Consider the following 20,803-nt stretch of genomic DNA (forward strand, 5'->3'; position numbering starts at 1 on the left):
AACGAATAGTGAATAGGGGGACATCCCCATAGTGCATAACAAAACCCATACATATTTACAAAGGAACATAATCTTATTAATCTAATACAATGTAAATATACATTAAAGGGATATTCTAAAATTTTATTATAATACATAACGTGGAAGTGAATGAAACAGAAATCGTGCATAATATAGCCAATCCCTCATCTTTATTCCATAGTTTGGGCTTTCTGTCCTAGAGTAGGTTAGGGTATGTGTGCCTATCTCCAAGGAGGGATCACAGTGCTGATAACATAGCCAGACATGTGATTCCTCATTGGATGAGAGGCACACATCCCAATATTCAGAGAAAGCCAAAGATTTCCAACTCAGCGTTTATTCCCGCTGGGATCAAGCTGCCAAAGTCATAAATTTGTCTCGATTCAGCTCTGGACATTCTCTCGATGTGTTTTCCTCCTCTCCAGTGTCTGTCTATCTTCTCCAAGGCCATAAAGGTAAGTCCCTTAGGATCTTGATTATGGACTTCTTTAAAGTGCTTCGAAAGCGAGTGTTTTAGATATCCTTTCTTGATATTAGATAGATGTTCGGATATCCTCACCTTCAAAGTTCTCTTTGTTCTCCCAATGTACTGTTTAGTACACGGGCATTGGATAAGATAGACAACGCTGGTTGAATTGCAGGTAAGGAAATGTTTGATCTCCCATGAAAAGGAGTTTTGCGTTGATTGTACCTTTTTTTTATACTTCTTGGGGCTTTGGTGGTTTTACAGCCTGCACATTGGCCACATCTGTAAAGACTTTTAAGGTTTATCCAGTCTGTTATTCACAGAGTCTTATTTGATTTTGGTTTAATTGATGGGGCAATTTTTATACCCAAATTGGGTGCTTTCGTTTACGTGATCTGCGGTCTAACTGGTATTAGTGAGCCTATAGTCTTATCTTGTAACAGGTGGTGCCAGTGTCGCTTCACTATCTCTTCCACCCCCCTATATTGTGTGATATATGGGAGTATCAGTCTGAATTGGGATTCCACCTGATTTTAATGTAAACAACGAACTCCTAGGTAGACTCCTCACGTTTTCTAACGCTCCCTCTAACACTGGACTGGGAAATTGTTTCATCACAAACTTGTTTTTCAAAGTCAAAGCCTCCACTTCAAACTGGGAATCTTCGGTACAGTTCCATTTTAATCGGCGGAACTGTCCGAACGGAACATTCAACAGCCAATTCGGCAAATGACAGCTTGAATGCAGGATAAAGGAGTTCCTGGCTGTCGGTTTTTGTTAGGTTTTACATATGTACCCGTTTTCTTTTTTCATAATTGACAGATCTAGGAACTTTGTTTCTACTAAATTAATATTGGCAGTGAAAACCAGGTTAAGGTCGTTGGTATTCAGTCTGGCTATAAAAGATCGTAGGGCTTCTTTCTTTCCCTTCCAAATCAAAATAACGTTGTCTATGTATCTGAGCCAGAGCATCAGGTTGCCCCTTCCCCCCCGATATGGATCAATGCAAACCTGCTCCCACTGGGCCAGGAACAAGTTTGCATAACTGGGGGTGAACCTGGTGCCCATGGCAGTCCCTTTAACCTGCAGATAAAAACTGCCCTCAAAATAAAAATAATTATGTTGTAAAATGTGTCCTATTCCTTCTAGAATAAAATCGATTTGTTCTGGTCTCATCACCTTATTTTTCTCTAATTGTGCCTTTAGGGCTAATATGCCCTGTTCATGATCTATCACTGTATAGAGCGATTGGATGTCCAAAGTTGTCATTATTCAATCAGGGTCTGTCCTTAATCCTTCCAATATGTGAAAAATCAAGATCAAGATCCTAAGGGACTTACCTTTATGGCCTTGGAGAAGATAGACAAACACTGGAGAGGAGGAAAACGCATCTAGAGAATGTCCAGAGCTGAGTCGAGACGAATTTACGACTTTGGCAGCTTGATCCCAGCGGGATTAAACGCTGAGTTGGAAATCTTTGACTTTCTCTGAATATTGGGATGTGTGCGTCTCATCCAATGAGGAATCACATGTCTGGCTATGTTATCAGCACTGTGATCCCTCCTTGGAGATAGGCACACATACCCTAACCTACTCTAGGACAGAAAGCCCAAACTATGGAATAAAGATGAGGGATTGGCTATATTATGCACGATTTCTGTTTCATTCACTTCCACGTTATGTATTATAATAAAATTTTAGAATATCCCTTTAATGTACAGTATATTTACATTGTATTAGATTAATAGGATTATGTTCCTTTGTAAATATGTATAGGTTTTGTTATGCACTATGGGGATGTCCCACTATTCCCTATTCGTTTCACCCTTTTTTTCACACTCTTCTTTCCTTTTTTAAGGATAGCAATGGTGTAGACCTTTTTCCTTTATTATACAGCTTAATTACAGCATTGTGCAAACAATATACAGAAAACGCACATGAAGATAAAAAACCGCACAGAAAACGCAATTAAACCGCAAGGATCAACTTTTGCTCCAGTCCTGCTTTTGATGATTACCGGATGGGATATAAAAGGATATGACGGATTAATGGGGGTAGAGCCACTGAGGAAGGGGAAAGAAGTCCCCGAAACGCGTCTGGTGTGACCCACCCCTGCATCTTCATTAACTGGAAACATTGATTAATATTCTTGGATGGACTGATTAAACAAAATTGAAGCGCTCCAAAGTCCTATATTTCCAGGATCGTTCTATCTACTACTTGAATACGTTGACTGAAAGGCCGCTCTCGCGATCCTTGATGGAAACCACGTGACAGCCAGTGGTGAGCGAGGACGCCGACGAGGAAGCATAGAGACGCATGTTGCGGTGAGTAGGAGTTTGCGGTACGGAGCTAACAGTCACCGGCTTTGAGACGTCACCGGTAAGACATATAGTACCACTTAACCTACCATCTGTATCTAATCACCAGTAAAATACCTGGCTAAAACAGTTTTGATGATAAAATCTGCACTACGTCTATTGGACTGAACCCCTGCATGATTGGACTAATATATGTTCACTGTGCATTTTCTGTGGAGTGATTACCTCTCTCAGGTGAACACCTGGATATTTTTGTAGGAACACATTGCTGTCCACAATTAGATATCCTCAGAATCTAGAGGAGGACTTTTTTATCACAGCCGTTGGATTTCCTTTTCTGCAGAGTTAATTAAGGGACTATACATGCGTCTTCTGAGAGATTTTGTGATCTATCTTTCCTCTCTTTTTGTCCCTGTGTAGGTGCTCTGTTTCTACAATTTTTAGCAACAGATATGTACTACCATTAGCATGAATTGTGAAGCGTACAGGTGACCCAATTGGAGCCACGCAGTGTCATCTGTAGTCTTTTCACACAGTATTTTATTGTATTTTATTGTATTTTTATTGTTAATTTTTAGAAGTATACATTTAATAAATTGTGATCTTTTTCATGTGAGTCACATAAGTTGAGTGCCAGTCTTATACATATTTCCTTTTTTTGTCAATTATTCTCTGACTGGGTGATCAGTTAAGACTAGAGCACCTATTCCATACTGAAAGGGTAGTGAGCTATTCACGCGAATTGTATTCAATTTTACTGTAGGCCAGTGGAGTACAGGCCCAAAAAATTATGCATTCACCTGACAGAAAAGAACAAGTGATTATGTGGCTGGAGCTACATTAGGTGGTCACTAAATAACAATTTTACTGTAGGCCAGTGGAGTACAGGCCCCAAAAATTAGACATTCAAATGACAGAAAAGAACAAGTGATTATGTGGCTGGAGGTACATTAGGCGTTACTGATTAACATTTTTACTGTAGGCCAGTGGAGTACAGGCCCTAAAAATTAGGCATTCACCTGACAGAAAAGAACTAGTGGTTATGTGTTTGGAGGTACATTAGGCGGTCACTGGATAAAAACTTTACTGCAGGCCACTAGAGTAGAGGCCCCAAAAATTAGGCATTAACCTAACAGAAAAGGCCTTTTATGCCGCTGTATATACATAAGACAAGGGCCATTCTTTGTTCTGTGTGGTGGCGGATATGTGTGGGCTGGCATGAGAAAATTAAATTACACATGGTCGTCACAGGTGTTGAATTCCTCCGAGATCCATGCATCATTCATTTTTAGAAATGTGAGGTAGTCCACACTGTCGTGAGCTAGGCGAGTGCGCTTATCGGTCACGATCCCCCCTGCTGAGCTGAACGTCCTTTCGGACAGGACACTTGACAAGGGGCAAGCCAAGAGTTCCATGGCAAATTGTGCCAGCTCTGGCCACAGATCAAGCCTGCACACCCAGTAGTCCAGGGGTTCCTCGCTTCTCAGAGAGTCCACATTTGTCATTAACCCGATGTAGTCGGACACCTATCGGTCTAGGCATTCCCTCCTATCCGAAGTGACCAACACATCTTAAAACTGCCCTCTTCTTGAAAAAAAAACTTTAAAGTCCCCCTCAAAGCCTGCTCTTTTTGCTCCTCCTCCTCCCCTCAGCCACCATCCTCCTCTGACTTCTGTTCAGACTGCTGCTGATTTGTCTCAAATGGAGTACCCCCCCCCCCCCCCCCGGGAATTCATTCAGCATTGAATCTTCCAGCTCCTGCTCCTTGACGGCTTGATCAATGACACAACACAATACACTCTCCAGAAAGAAGTCATAAGGTACAATGTCACTGATGGTGCCCTGGCTGCCACTGACCAGTTTGGTGATCTCATCAAATGGCCGCAGAAGTCTGCATGCGTCGCGCATGAGCAGCCACTGGCGCGGTGAAAAGAAACCAAGCTCCCCAGAACCTATCCTGCTGCAGAGTTCGTACAGGTAGTTGTTAACGGCAAGTTGCTGCTGGAGCAGCCGATCAAGCATATACAAAGTGGAGTTCCAGCATGTTGGGCTGTCACAAATCAGACATCTGACGGGCAGGTAGTGTCACCGATGAACGTCTGCTAGGCGAGCCATGGCCGTGTAAAATCTTCTAAAATGGCCAGAGATTTTCCTGGCCTGCCACAAGACGTCCTGGACCCCGGGGTATTTGGCAACGATTCGCTGCTTGACTAAGTTCAGGACGTGTGCCATGCATTTTGCCCTGTTTCAGCGCGCTCAGCAGATTAGTACAGTTGTCGCACATCACTTTACCAACTGTCAAATTGAACTGGGTTAGCCACTGATCAGCCTGTGAACGCAGAGCTCAACGGAGTGCAGGACCGCTGTGGCTCTTGTTTTCCAGGCACAACAGCCGCAGCATAGAATGGCAACGTCTCATCTGGCACGTCGAATAGGTTCTGGGGGGGCTTGGGGGGTGCAGCGGAAGAGGCGGTAGCAGTGGAAAAGGAGAAGTCAGCCGAGGAGGAGAAGGAGGATGAAGTAGGAGGAGGAGAAGAAGAGGCAGGCCTGCATGCAATCCGTGGCGGTAACACCAAATCCACACGGGTGCCACGTGTTACATGCTTGACGGCCATCAGAAGGTTCACCTAGTGGGCAGTAAAAGTTATGTACCTTCCCTGCCCGTGTTTGCTAGACCACGTGTCTGTGGTCAGATGTATCTTGGCACCGACACTGTGTGCCAGAGATATATTTACTTGCCGCTGAACATGGCTGTGATGAATACCACACTTCGTGCCCGCTTGAGGTCGCCTATGTCGAGCTCACGAGACGCGGTATGGTCACTGATTACCACAGCATGACGTTACGCCCTCCAGAGGAGCAGGTAAGATCAACTTGGTACAGTTAACACACACCTCCTGTCCACGCGGGGACAGAGAGGAAACAAGCTGAGAGAGCCTTTTCACTGCCGCAGTGAAAACAGCGCTGTCTCAGCCCAGGAAATCTGCCACCAGCTTCTCGTTTGATATAAGCCCAGTCCGCTAACGGGATTATATAGGGTGAGAAACCAACCCGCGGTAGCTTATAACTAGGCCAAAACACGGACGTGGGGTTCCGTGATCGAGATACAAGATAGCACAAGATAAAATTTATATATTTAATTGCCGTAAGGGCACACTAGATATAACACAATATACACAGAGAATATATACAGTGGTCTGAGGTTACAGATACAGGTTATATGGGTACAACAGGGTTAAGCAGAGCAAAAGTCAGTTACCGGGTAGTTGAAAGTTCTGTGATGGTGGAATAGTCCTTAGCTTCAGTCACGTGGTGGGCGGTGATGTCAGCGGTTTCCAGGTCTCTCCAAATACATTTGCACAATGTGACCCCCTTTCAGAGAAAGACACCGCTCTCTGGCTTGCATGGGCTTATGACCTGTAGCCAGCAGCTCCCCTCCCTGCCTATCGGTAGGGTCCACCCCTCCTTCTCTGGTGCTGGGAGAAAATGACCCATAAAACCCATTAGGGCTCATAGCCCCAGACCAGAATGTCGCAGGAAGATGGTTCCGGGCCCAATTGATCCGCCTGGGTTCCGGCTATAACTAAAGTCCAAACATGATACTGTTATTTGATTTCTGTGGGGAGATATGGATATTTTCCTTCCCTGACTTCGCCCCATCAAACAAAGACCATGGGCCACCGGAACACAAATATGTATCCGGTTTGCGCCTGTGATGGCCGGGCGATTCATAATTCCTTATGAAATGTAGGTGCCAACATGTCTGGAAGGTATCATTCATCCTGGCAAGGGCTGATACCTCCTGCTGGGGGGTTTTCCTGCAGGATTTAGCTTGCCTCCAAACTTGCTGATTGAGGTGTGACATTCTCCTCCTGGGGCCTCCTTAAAGCCTGGACCCCTGGGCTTTCTTCCTTGCCAGCTGACAATCAGATGGCTGGGGGGTGGGAACTTATTTTGCACGTATACTGATGTATATGCCAAAAGGTGAATCAAATGAGAATCAGGGCTGCCAGTAAATAATAATCCATTTTCCTCACAATTGCCATATAGCCTTCGGATGCCCTTCTGGGAGAAATATTTCCTTCCTGGGACCTTCTATTGCGGTGTGCCAATGGCCAAAAATTTTCTAATTGCCTCCGAGTCCACCAGTTTATATGGCAGTAGTTGGCGGGCTAGCAGTTCCGACAAGCCAGCGGTCAGCCATTGGGCAAGAGGGTTATCCGGCATCATCAACTTTTTACGCTCAAACATTTGGGCCACGGAAGCCTGCCTTCTGTCAGATGAATGCGACGACGGCACGGTGGAAGGTAGAGTGAAAGACAAATGGGAGGAGAGAGGAGAAGGAGAAGAGGAAGGATGTGGAGCGCCAGGAGTGTGGCTTTGTGGGTTCTGACTGCGTTGCTCCCACTGGGCTCAGTGATGGGACGCCAGGTGCCTTCTTAAGGCGGTCGTCCCTAGCTGAGTGTTGGGCTTACCGCGACTTATGCGTTGAATGTACAGGCTGCAGATGGCAACATTATTGTCAGCAGCTGACACGTTAAAAAAAAGCCCACACTGCGGAGCCATGTGCCTGCGTCCTGGGAGCGCAAAATGTGACTGTGCATGGAGGATGGCTCGCTCCAGATACATTTACAGTCTGCTTTTTGCCTCCTGTGCACTGCGAGTTCTGCCTGCTTCTCCTCCTTCCCCTCCCTATCTGCTGCTCCATCTCTCCCTCTAAACCCCCCTCCTCTTCCTCTCTTGTGGGCACCCACGTGACGTCCATCGACACGTCATCATCACCTTCACCACTGACATTAGAGATCTCGTAGTAGGCAGCAACAGCGGGGACCACCCTCCTTGGGATGATCTGGGTACTGTCGTCAGACCGCTGGGTGGTGGCCGTTGCTACCTCCTATTCCTCATCCAATGCCAAGAATAGCTGTGCATTGGTAAGGTCTGGGAATGGATTGGAAAATAATTTCTCTGTCTCGAGTCGAGCGGCTATGGTGGTGGTGGTGGTGATGGTGGTGGTGTCTTTGGGGGTGCACATAGCAGAGAGTGAGGAGGGTGCAGATACAGAGGATGAAGAGGGTGCAGAAGTGGAAGGCTGAGTGAGCCACTCAACCAACTCTAGTGCGTCCTTTGACGTAATCGCACGCACCTTCTGCAACTTCCCTCTTAGGCTTCGGCCTGGTGCGAAACGGCCTGCCTCTTCCTCTGCCTCTGCAGTATTTGTAGAAACAGACATATTGCAAGCCTCAATCAGTATTTGTTGGAAGCCGATATATCGCACCCCTCAATCAGTATTTTGTGGAAGCAGGTATATAGAGCCTCTTAATCAGTATTTTGTAGAAGCAGGTATATAGAACAACTGAATCAATATTTGGTGGAAGCAGGTATATATCGCACCTCTCAATCAGTATTTTGTGGATGCCGATGTATCGCAGCCCTAAATAAATATTTTGTGGAAGCAGGTATATAAAACCCCTTAATCAGTATTTTGTGGAACCAGGTATATCGAACCCTTTAATCAATATTTTGTGGAAGCAGGTATATCGCACCCCTCAATCAGTATTTTGTGGAAGCAGGTATATTGCACCCCTCAATCAGTATTTTGTGGAACCAGTTATATAGAACCCGTTAATCAGTATTTTGTAGAAGCAGGTATATCACACCCCTTAAGTATTTTGTGGAACCGGGTATATTGCACCCCTCAATCAGTATTGTGTGGAATCAGGTATATTGCAACCCTCAATCAGTATTTTGTAGAAACAGGTATATACAGGGTGGGCCATTTATATGGATACACCTTAATAAAATGGGAATGGTTGGTGATATTAACTTCCTGTTTGTGGCACATTAGTATATGTGAGGGGGGAAACATTTTAAGATGGGTGGTGACCATGGCGGCCATTTTGAAGTCGGACATTTTGAATCCAACTTTTGTTTTGTCAATAGGAAGAGGGTCATGTGACACATCAAACTTATTGTGAATTTCACAAGAAAAACAATGGTGTGCTTGGTTTTAACGTAACTTTATTCTTTCATGAGTTATTTACAAGTTTCTGACCACTTATAAAATGTGTTCAATGTGCTGCCCATTGTGTTGGATTGTCAATGCAACCCTCTTCTCCCACTCTTCACACACTGATAGCAACACCTCAGGAGAAATGCTAGCACAGGCTTCCAGTATCCGTAGTTTTAGGTGCTGGACATCTCGTATCTTCACAGCATAGACAATTGCCTTCAGATGACCCCAAAGATAAAAGTCTAAGGGGGTCAGATCGGGAGACCTTTGGGGCCATTCAACTGGCTCACGACGACCAATCCACTTTCCAGGAAACTGTTCATCTAGGAATGCTCGGACCTGACACCCATAATGTGGTGGTGCACCATCTTGCTGGAAAAACTCAGGGAACGTGCCAGCTTCAGTGCATAAAGAGGGAAACACATCATCGTGTAGCAATTTTGCATATCCAGTGGCCTTGAGGTTTCCATTGATGAAGAATGGCCCCACTATCTTTGTACCCCATATACCACACCATACCATCAATTTTTTTGTTCCAACAGTCTTGGAGAGATCTATCCAATGTGGGTTAGTGTCAGACCAATAGCGGTGGTTTTGTTTGTTAACTTCACCATTCACATAAAAGTTTGCCTCATCAGTGAACAAAATCTTCTGCGTAAACTGAGGGTCCTGTTCCAATTTTTGTTTTGCCCATTCTGCAAATTCAGTGCCCCGATCTGGGTCATCCTCGTTGAGATGTTGCAGTAGCTGGAGTTTGTAAGGGTGCCATTTGTGAGTAGCTAATATCCGCCAAAGGGATGTTCGACTAATGCTACTCTCCAGTGACATGTGGCGAGTGCTACGCTGTGGGCTCTTGCTGAATGAAGCTAGGACAGCCACTGATGTTTCTTCATTAGAGACAGATTTCATGCGTCCACATTTTGGCAAATCCAACACTGAACCAGTTTCACGAAACTTAGCAAGCAGTTTGCTAACTGTAGCATGGGAGATGGGTGGTCTCGTAGGGTGTCTTGCATTGAAATCTGCTGCAATGACCCGGTTACTGCGTTCACCAGACATCAACACAATTTCTATCCGCTCCTCACGTGTTAACCTCGGCGACATGTCAATGGCTGTAAACAAAGAGAAACTTGTAAATAACTCATGAAAGAATAAAGTTATGTTAAAACCAAGCACACCATTGTTTTTCGTGTGAAATTCCCAATAAGTTTGATGTGTCACATGACCCTCTTCCTATTGGAAAAACTAAAGTTGGATTCAAAATGGCCGACTTCAAAATGGCCGCCATGGTCACCACCCATCTTGAAAAGTTTCCCCCCTCACATATACTAATGTGCCACAAACAGGAAGTTAATATCACCAACCATTCCCATTTTATTAAGGTGTATCCATATAAATGGCCCACCCTGTAGAACACCTGAATCAATATTTGGTGGAAGCAGGTATATCGCACCCCTAAATCTGTATTTTGTGGAAGCAGGTATATAGAACCCCTTAATCAGTATTTTGTAGAAGCAGGTATATCGCACCTCTCAATCAGTATTTTGTGGAAACAGGTATATTGAACCCCTGAATCAATATTTGGTGGAAGCAGATATATCGCACCCCTCAATCAGTATTTTGTAGAAGCCGGTGTATCGCAGTCCTCAATCAATATTTGGTGGAAGCAGGTATATCGCACCTGTCAATCAGTATTTTGTGGAAGCAGGTATATCGCACCCCTCAATCAATATTTTGTGGAAGCAGGTATATAGAACTCCTTAATCAGTATTTTGTAGAAGCAGGTATATCGCACACCTCAATCAGTATTTTGTGGAAGCAGATATATAGAACCCCTTAATCTGTATTTTGTAGAAGCAGGTATATCGTACCCCTCAATCAGTATTTTGTGGAAGCAGGTATATAGAACCCCTTAATCTGTATTTTGTAGAAGCAGGGGACATCCTCTGCGTCTGGAGGAAAGAAGGTTTGTACACAAACATAGAAAAGGATTCTTTACGGTAAGAGCAGTGAGACTATGGAACTCTCTGCCTGAGGAGATGGTGATGGTGAGTACAATAAAGAAATTCAAGAGGGGCCTGGATGTATTTCTGGAGTGTAATAATATTACAGGCTATGGCTACTAGAGAGGGGTCGTTGATCCAGGGAGATATTCTGATTGCCTGATTGGAGTCGGGAAGGAATTTTTTATTCACCTAAAGTGAGGAAAATTGGCTTCTACCTCACAGGTTTTTTTTTGCCTTCCTCTGGATCAACTTGCAGGATAACAGGCCGAACTGGATGGGCAAATGTCTTTTTTCGGCCTTATGTACTATGTTACTATGTTATGTACTATGTTACTATGTAGGTATATCGCACCCCTCAATTAGTATTTTGTGGAAACAGGTATATAGAACCCTTGAATCAGTATTTTGTGGAAGCAGGTATATCGCACCACTCAATCAGTTTTTTTGGGGGGCAACAGGTATATCACACCCATTGCAAATAGTTGTTCCAATAACGCTTTTCCCTCTATATACCTGTGGTATCGCAGCAGAACCGCAAACAACTGCTGCACAATACAAATGCACTATAATATTCTTTCTATGTTAGAAAGTATATTATAGGTATATGACACCCCTTAATCAGTTATTTTTTGGGCAACAGGTATGTATATCAAACCAGTTGCAAATATTTATTCCAATAGTGTTTGTACCTCTATATAGCTGCGGTATCGCAGCAGAACCACACACAACTGCTGCACAATTCAAATGCACTATGATATACTTTCTATGTTAGAAAGTATATTATAAGTATATCATACCCCTCAGTATATCACACATATCAATAGCACACTTATAACAGTCCTTAAAAGGACTTTTGTGGCCCTATTAGTTAGTGTTTGGTGTCCCTAACAGTCTGTCCCTGCTCCACAAAGCAACCTATCCCTACATTGGCAAAACACAGAATGTAAAATGGCTGCCAGATCGGGTTCTGTTATAGGGTGGGGGTGTGTCCACGTGCTGAAACGTCTCAATTAGCTGTCCTGTCCCACCTGATGGGTGTGTCATGGGTCAAATTTTGGCGCAATGCAAAAGAATATGGCGTATGCGAACATCTTCATTTGTTCGCATGTTCGGCGAATTGCGAACGAGCAAAGTTCGCCACAAAATGACCGCAAGGCCATCTATATTCACTATATTCCAATACAGTGCTGCCCCCTGCAGGCCTGTATTGGAATATAAAACTTATAGGTATCGGAACCTCAAGCAGCCTCCAGGATATCATTTTAATGTAATTGATTCCCTGATCTCAGTCAGGGGAGGCTGTTATAGGCGTGGGAGCATGTGGCTCCTACATCTTCACCGCTCAGATGCCATGGTCACTGCGATTAGACTTATGTTTACTGAACCCGGCAGCGCCATATTTAAAGAGATTACTTCTGCCATACATGTATGGCAGATGTCATGGGGTTAAAGGGGCTGTCCCACGAAAAATATTCTATTTTTTTGAAAACAGCACCTGGGTCTGAATAGTTTAGTAATTTTTTTAATTTTGTGATCCATGTAATTAAAAATGTATAATAGTTACTAAGTTATTCAATGAACTCTTACACCTTATTTTTCTAATTTCTCTATCAACCTCACTGAGGTGGACACACATACTCAGTTCCAACTTTTATCTGCCTCCAGCTGCAGGAGGCAGGACATGCCTTCTGAGAAATGACATGCCTCCCTGAGCTGCCAGCTTAAAATGAATATTAGAGATAAGAGCCGCAAAGCGGAATTTCAATTAAAAAAAATACACATCATGGGCATCGCCGTGTGTGAAAATGCCAGTACTATTAGGATATAAAAATATTTATCCCATACGGCAAATGAAAAAAGTCAAAATTTCGGATTTGGTTAAAAAAAGTCAAAATGCCTTATTTGGTCACTTCATTTCCCACAAAACATTAAACAAAAAGTGATCAAAAAGTGACACACACCCCCAAATGATATAAATAAAAAAAGTACAGATCGCCCCGCAAAAAATTAGCCCTCATAAAACTCCATACACATAACTACAAAAAAGTTATCTGTGTCAGAATATAGCAGGGATGGCCAACCTGAGGCTCCCCAGCTGTTGCAAAACTACAACTCCCATCATGCCCGGATAGTCTACAGCTATCACCCTACAGCAGGGAATGGTGGGAGTTGTAGTTTTACAACAGCTGGAGAGCCGCAGGTTGGCCATGCCTGGAAAATAGCAATGAAAAGAAAAAAAAGATTTATTTTCAAGTTTTTTTTCCCAGTATTAAAACGCAAGAAAAACTATACCTATGTCATATTGTCATGATCGTACTGACCTAATGAAAGTAATTGTCCAGTTTTACTGTATAGGCAATGCCTTAAAAACAAAAACTTTGCCAAAAAAACCCACATGTAGAATGACCACAAATAAGTTTGATTCATTTGACAGTTTTCAAATAGATAAATATATCTGCTCCTTGTTCTAGTGAGAAGTGTAATATTTGCAAGTAATTCCAGCAAGCCCAACCACTTTGATTCATGACAAACCAAGTTATATGCCGATTTTGTTGTGGAAAATTTCTTTAGCACGTTGATAAGATTAAAAAAAAAAGATTTTATCCACATTGCTGCCACTGTAAAGGCTGCAAATATTTAGCAATAGTGTTGATCGCAAATATTCTAATTACGAGTTTTTATCGCGCACATCGGCACTTCGAGAATTCGCAAAGATGTAGAATATAGTGCTATATGTTTTTTTTCATCAGTAACCTCCCTTCTTGCTTGTAGGCCAATGAGAAGGCTGCAATGTCTTTGTCAGAGCTAAGCAACATCCCTAGCAACAAATGGGAAAGTTGCTTACCCCTTACTATATAAGAAACTCCCCAGCAGCCATTTTCTGCAGTTTTTTTGCAGTTCTGAGAGAGAGAGCAGTGACATTGTTGTGCTCTGTGCTTTCATCTGGATCCTATTCCTTATCCAATTACATTAGATAGTTAGTTAGCTTATATATAAAATACAGATAGTTAGTAGGAGATAGTCAGTGTAGGTTATATCCTGATATAGTGTAACTGACAGGTTCCAGTACAGGGTGTTAGGTAGTGTGATAGGAATTACTGTTTCTCTGCTGTCCATACATACATGCTACAGACATAGTGCTGTGATGTCACAACAATACTGCACCAATCAGTAATATCTACTCAGACCTGATAAAATGTGAAGTTGCATGTATTGCGCAAAAAATATGTGCATCATTAGTGCCGATTTACACAATCGCGAAAATAATGACTGGAAATCACGAATTCTAGAACTCGTAAATTTATTGCGAGTATTATGCGAAAAATTCGCAAAATATCGCAAAAACGAAAATGCCTATGCCGCTCATCACTATTCAGCAACCTGCTGCTGCAAAAAGAAAACAACAAGAAAATATACCAAAATGTACTTTTATTAACCCTTTCCAAAATCGGTTCTTTAAAAACTCTCACTGTAGAACTGAGCGAGCACCACAGTCACGGGTTGCCTGCTGTTTCACACAGCAGACACTCGGGGCTAATGTCTGCAATTGTCAATAGTGCCAAAATGTCAAATGTGACCATGGCACCTCATGAAAATAAGTAAAATAAAAATCATCTAAAAATATTGACAGAAAAAAATATATAAATGGACGATTTTGCTTCACTTCCTAGAAAATATTTAAATCAAAAGTGACCAAAATGCCATATACCCCCCACAATGGTATCAGTAAAAACTGCAGATCGCCCTCCAAAAATTAAGCCCTCATACAGCTCTGTAGATGTAACTATAAAAAAGTTATGGAGCCACAATTCAATGATAAAAAACAAAAAATAAATGTTGGATTTTCTTTTCATCAAAAATTGCTATTGCTTAATTCATACTGACCCAGAGAATGAAGGCCACAGGTCAGTTCTGCCACATAGGAAATGCTGTAAAAACAAAACCTATAAAACTGTGGTGGAATTCCTTTCCGTGGAATTCCGTTTGAATTTTATTCCAGCTCCTCACCAGATTAGATGCAACAATCAATGGTACCATTAGAAAGTGCAACTTTTCCCACAAAAAAGACACCATACAGCTATGTAAATGAAAAATAAAAAAGTTATAGCTCAGGGAAGGTAGGGATTAAACAATGAAAACTCAAAAGTGAAAAATCCCTTGGGGCTGAAAGGGTAGTATATAGAGGGGCAAATAAATATTCTGTAGCACTATTTCTACACTCACGATGAGGCGTAAATTAAATGTTAACTTTTTTAAGTGGGTTGTTACAATTTTAGTCATACCATATACTATACTTGTGTAAATTAAAAGGGGCTTAGAACCTAAATTCCCTATCAGTTTGTCTTTGGAGCATGGAGGATAATTGAAGTATGTGGAGGGCACTCACGCAAACACAGGGAGAACATACAAACTCCATGCAGATGTTGTCCTTGATCTTATTACAATCTAGTACCCCAGTGCTGGAAGGCACCTGTGCTAACCATTCAGCCACCGTGAAGTTTTTACTTCATTAAACAAACTTTTTTAGTTACATAAGGGGACTTTTCTTTTTTCTTTTTTTATATGGGCTGCTCCGTTCCCCCTCTGTGCCCCTCATTGTGGTTACCGATGGTATGGATTAGCATACCATGCGGGAAACAAGAACAGGGGACACAGCAATGGAATGGAGCAGCCCATAGAAGAAGAAAAAAATACAAGGGTATCGCCTCAACATACCCTACAGTGTCACGTACTTATATTGTAATGTCAGGACTGGTGGAAGGTTCTCTTTAAAGGGAGTCTTTCACGCAGATTCACCCTATTAACCTAATAACAGTGTTATGTACACGGCATCCCCCCTATTAAAACTGTGCTTACCGTTAGTTCCTTGCTAGCATCGTTGTGCAGAAAAACACTTTTAATCCGTATGCAAATGAGGCTGTGAAGGTGCCCAGTGGAGGCGTTACAACGGCCGGTACCCAGGCCCCGGGTCATTTTCATATGAAGCCACTCCCCCTCTGCCGCGTCTGCCCGCCTTTAGTCTCTGCTCTAACCTCCCTCCTCCCGTCCGTAATCCCGCGCATGCGCCGATGAACGCGATAACGCACGGTAAACTGTGATGCCCCGGCCCGATATCGGAGGGGAGGAGGGAGGTTAGAGCAGAGACTAAGGGCGGGCAGACGCGGCAGAGGGGGAGTGGCTTCGTATGAAAATGACCCGGGGCACCTACATATGTGTATCAGGGCACCTACACATTCCATTTACAGGAGCTTTTATGGAATCCCATTCTAAATCCATAGGCATTGCTATAGAGTTGGTCCACACTTTGGAGCTTAAAAAGTTTTTTACAATCTTGTAGGTTTTCTACAAGATTTTGGAGTGTGTCTGCGTGAATTGTTGCTCATTTAATGCAAAGAGCATTTGCAAAGTCAGAACTAATGCTGGACAAGAAGGTCTGGCTCACAATCTCCTTTTTAGATAATATCTATAATGGAGCAAAAGAACGGAAATAATAGTAATGATGTGAAAGCATATTTATTGGCACAGTGTAAATACGAATTAAGGGGGAGATTTATCAAACTGGTGTAAAGTAGAACTGGCTTAGTTCCCCACAGCAACCAGAATCCATCTTTCATTTTTCAAAGGAACTCTCAAAAATGAAAGGAGGAATCTGATTGGTTGCTATGGGCCAATAAGCCAGTTCTACTTTACACCAGTTTGATAAATGACCCCATAAGTCTTCCAGGGGGAGAGACGCTCTTTGCATTGTTGCCACCCTCTTATGTGACCTAATATGGCACAAGAATATGGCTTGTCTAAAGCAGATAACCCATTAATCTCTGCTGGAACAGCCTGCTGGAGGATTTTAACACTAGTGTGAAACTAGCCTTAGGCTTTCTAAAATGACCAGTTTGGAGTATACAAGTTTTACATATTTAAATTTTTGGAGGGCGTAGAGTGCATATTTTTTTTAAAGATGCATTATAAATTATGTTATCTTTATTGTATAGGTTATTATAATTACTCTGATACTATATATATATATATATATATATATACACAGTACAGACCAAAAGTTTGAACACACCTTCTCATTCAAAGAGTTTTCTTTATTTTCATGACTATGAAGGCATCAAAACTATGAATTAACACATGTGGAATTATATACATAACAAACAAGTGTGAAACAACTGAAAATATGTCATATTCTAGGTTCTTCAAAGTAGCCACCTTTTGCTTTGATTACTGCTTTGCACACTCTTGGCATTCTCTTGATGAGCTTCAAGAGGTAGTCCCCTGAAATGGTCTTCCAACAGTCTTGAAGGAGTTCCCAGAGATGCTTAGCACTTGTTGGCCCTTTGCCTTCACTCTGCGGTCCAGCTCACCCCAAACCATCTTGATTGGGTTCAGGTCCGGTGACTGTGGAGGCCAGGTCATCTGGTGCAGCACCCCATTACTCTCCTTCATGGTCAAATAGCCCTTACTTTCAAAGTTTTCCCAATTTTTCGGCTGACTGACTGACCTTTATTTCTTAAAGTAATGATGGCCACTCGTTTTTCTTTACTTAGCTGCTTTTTTCTTGCCATAATACAAATTCTAACAGTCTATTCAGTAGGACTATCAGCTGTGTATCCACCTGACTTCTCCTTAACGCAACTGATGGTCCCAACCCCATTTATAAGGCAAGAAATCCCACTTATTAAACCTGACAGGGCACACCTGTGAAGTGAAAACCATTTCAGGGGACTACCTCTTGAAGCTCATCAAGAGAATGCCAAGAGTGTGCAAAGCAGTAATCAAAGCAAAAGGTGGCTACTTTGAAGAACCTAGAATATGACATATTTTCAGTTGTTTCACACTTGTTTGTTATGTATATAATTCCACATGTGTTAATTCATAGTTTTGATGCCTTCAGTGTGAATCTACAATTTTCATAGTCATGAAAATAAAGAAAACTCTTTGAATGAGAAGGTGTGTCCAAACTTTTGGTCTGTACTGTATATCTTCACAGATAAAATGTAAAGTATGTCTCAATTAGTGTAAACCAACTACTTCCTCCCCTTCTCTCTGCAGATGGTAAAGAAGTGAAGGTGGGCGAATACAATGCAGTAGCTGACAGCCTTGAACTGATCAACGATACAATTAGATTTCAAGGTACATGTACATACAATGATAATGCACAATAAACTAAACAGTATACACCAAGGCCCTGATTTACCATGCTTTCATTACAGAATCTGATGTCAAAGACTTGCAAAAATAGTGATTTTGTGACTTTTTGCACTTTCACAAAATTTAAGCAATTGCGCAAAGTTTGGCAACTTTTTTGCACTTGCTTGAACAAAATGTTGTGATATTTTGCATTTTTACACCACTCACTCCAGTTTTGTAATGTGGGTGGGAAAGTGGGTATGTTTAGCTATGTTAATGAGTTTCACTTCAGATTTACCATTGCAATCTCACTCCAGGAGGAGGGTGGAGTAGGAAAACTGGAGAAGCTTCTCTAGACAAAAGTGTTAGGTCTAAGGATAAGCCAAATTTATCAAGTAACATGAGACATTTGATAAATGTGGCATAAAGTTCTTCAACGCAGACTCAAGCAAAACTGACTTTAAATTTTCTCCTCATGATAAATCTCCCCCAAATGTTTTGCAATATTTTACATGCTCAGGGATGTACAGATGTAGTCGAGCTAAAATTTACTCTGATAACACCGATGTTACAGTGTTATCTCGAGACAAAAAACATTGAAATCTATTGAAAAAGTAAATTAACATTTTCTTGCCATTGTTTCCTTAACCCTTTGAGGACCGACCAAGGGACGTATTTGTCCCATGTTTTTAATTGCCTGTATCATCTTATTAAGAACTTAAAATACTTTTTTTTTGTTTGAGTAAAAATATTAGTTCTTATCAATAAATGGATCTAGCTTTATTTATTGTTCAAATACATTCTTAAAGGGAAAAATATATAATTATTTTTATATTGATGACGGTAATATTATGGTCCTCAAAGAGTTAATGCATTAAGCATCAAGTTTAGCTTGGAGCTTTAGCAGGAGCTTAAAGTCTCACCTTTGTAGGAGAAGGAAGAAACATAAGACAACTTAATAAGAGTTAATATGAAAATTTTCAAAAATATTTCTTGTTATATTTTCTATTCATTTTAGGGTTAGAGCCTCCAAAAGACCAAACTTTCATTCGAATGGAGCGACGTCAGATCTACTTGCCACTTTACAGTATTCTTTCTGCCATAACGATTATTGGAATGATTATGGCCAGTACATTTTTATTTTTTAACATCAAAAACAGGAATCAAAAGTAAGTGCCATCAGTAGTGATGACAGAATTTCTAGAAACTTGATTCTATTTGACCGATTTGACCCAAATCGAAAGTGGTTCAAAGGCTATATACACCTTCAGGGGTAATTTTTTTATGATCACATTTTACTTATTTTGGGCTGAAAATTATTCAGCTGTTTTTTCACAAAGGGTAAAATTTTCCTCTAGCTGTGTGACTCCTACTTTCACTTTGTTATAGTCATCTATTAACCCTTAATCTCTAAATTATTAAAACATCATGAACACTTATTCAAGCCACATTCTTATCAGTAAGATAAGAATTGAGCTATAATGAGTGTTTAGGAGGTCAGAGATCAGAGATAAGGAGCCATCAGCTGAGCTGCCTGATGGAACAGAGTGAAAACAGACAGCAGGCTACTAGAGAATCCGATGGCTGTAGATAGAAAAGGATTTAAAAATTTTTATAAAGCCAATTAAACAAAGACTTTTTGAAAAAAATTTTTTTTTAGCTGAAAATCAATACAATTTAATAATAAAAAATAAATAAAATTGCCCCCAAAGCTGTATATAGCCTCTAAGTGCCCTGAAAAGTTGTGGATGAACATTCTCTCTCTCTCTAAATTTCTGGGTCGAATTTAGACTCTACAGAATCAATTTACTCATCTTTAATCATATACCACTGCATCTTCCTCTATTAAGCATTTAGAAAAGGGGAAGATGGAGAGATTGTCATCTTCCTACACATGTATGTAACACATTGGTCCATATTCATGAAAATTATCCCCCTAACTACAGTATGTTTAACATGATTGAAAAATAAAATTTGAAATACATTTTGGGTGATGGGGAGTATAGTATTTTATATCTTTGCACACATAAAAATTTACATTGGTCCATTTATTTTATGTTCAGAGTTTTACAGAATGTAATGAGAACAATTCACATTATGTTTCCTGTAGAGATGTGATTCTACCATCACATATAAAGACTAGGACAGCTGCGTACACCTATCCGTTTGTTACATGTCAAATAAACTTCTCATTATGCAAATTAACAATTCAAAAGAAAAATAAATTTAAATGTATATCTGGTAAAAGAACTTGTGCAAATTTGGCTTAGGCTTAAAGGCTTCCCCTTCCCCCCCCCCTCCGAACCTGTGAGGCGATGCATACTTATCTGCATCCCGTCAATTGGCTATTGCTCCTTCAGTCCAACTCTTTTTGTCATGCTCCAGTCCCAGCATGTAAACTTCCAGTGACAGGGTCACATGGTGTGCCACTGTGTTATGCAGTCAAGTGTTTGGAAAAAACGTCAACACTGCAGCCAGCCATTGGCTTCAGCGCTGCTTGTGACCCCATCTTTGCCAGAAGTTTACATGCAGGTAGTGTTGGTCGAGCACCAAAGTGCTTGGGTGCTCAAGTAGAACAACTTGCGATGCTCGGGTGCTCTACTGAGCACCCGAGCACAATGGAAGTCAATGGGAGAACCCGAGCATTAAACCAGGCACCCCCTGCTCTGAAGAGGGGAGGGTGTCTGGTTCATAGTAAAAGGTCATAAATTGATGGAAACACCACTGAAATGGTTCGGGAACAGCATGGGGAGGATGTCTGGATGCATCTTGGACTTTTACAGACTGACAATAATACGCACCAAACCAAAGATAAAATCGATTTAGAGGAAAAATTGTTAGGAAACAT

At 41.6% G+C, this 20,803-nt stretch overlaps 1 protein-coding gene across 1 annotated transcript in view; it reads left to right on the forward strand.

The window, feature by feature from the left end:
* GABBR2 (gamma-aminobutyric acid type B receptor subunit 2) overlaps window positions 1-20,803 on the forward strand; it is a 940,304-nt gene that overhangs the window by 585,435 nt on the left and 334,066 nt on the right. The window contains exons 9-10 of the mRNA XM_040433083.1: window positions 17,878-17,958; window positions 18,974-19,124. Coding sequence (XP_040289017.1) covers window positions 17,878-17,958; window positions 18,974-19,124 — 232 coding nt within the window. The remainder of the gene's footprint in view (window positions 1-17,877; window positions 17,959-18,973; window positions 19,125-20,803) is intronic.

This window comes from Bufo bufo, chromosome 5 (genome assembly GCF_905171765.1).
Source record: "Bufo bufo chromosome 5, aBufBuf1.1, whole genome shotgun sequence".
Classification (NCBI taxonomy): Eukaryota; Metazoa; Chordata; class Amphibia; order Anura; family Bufonidae; genus Bufo; species Bufo bufo.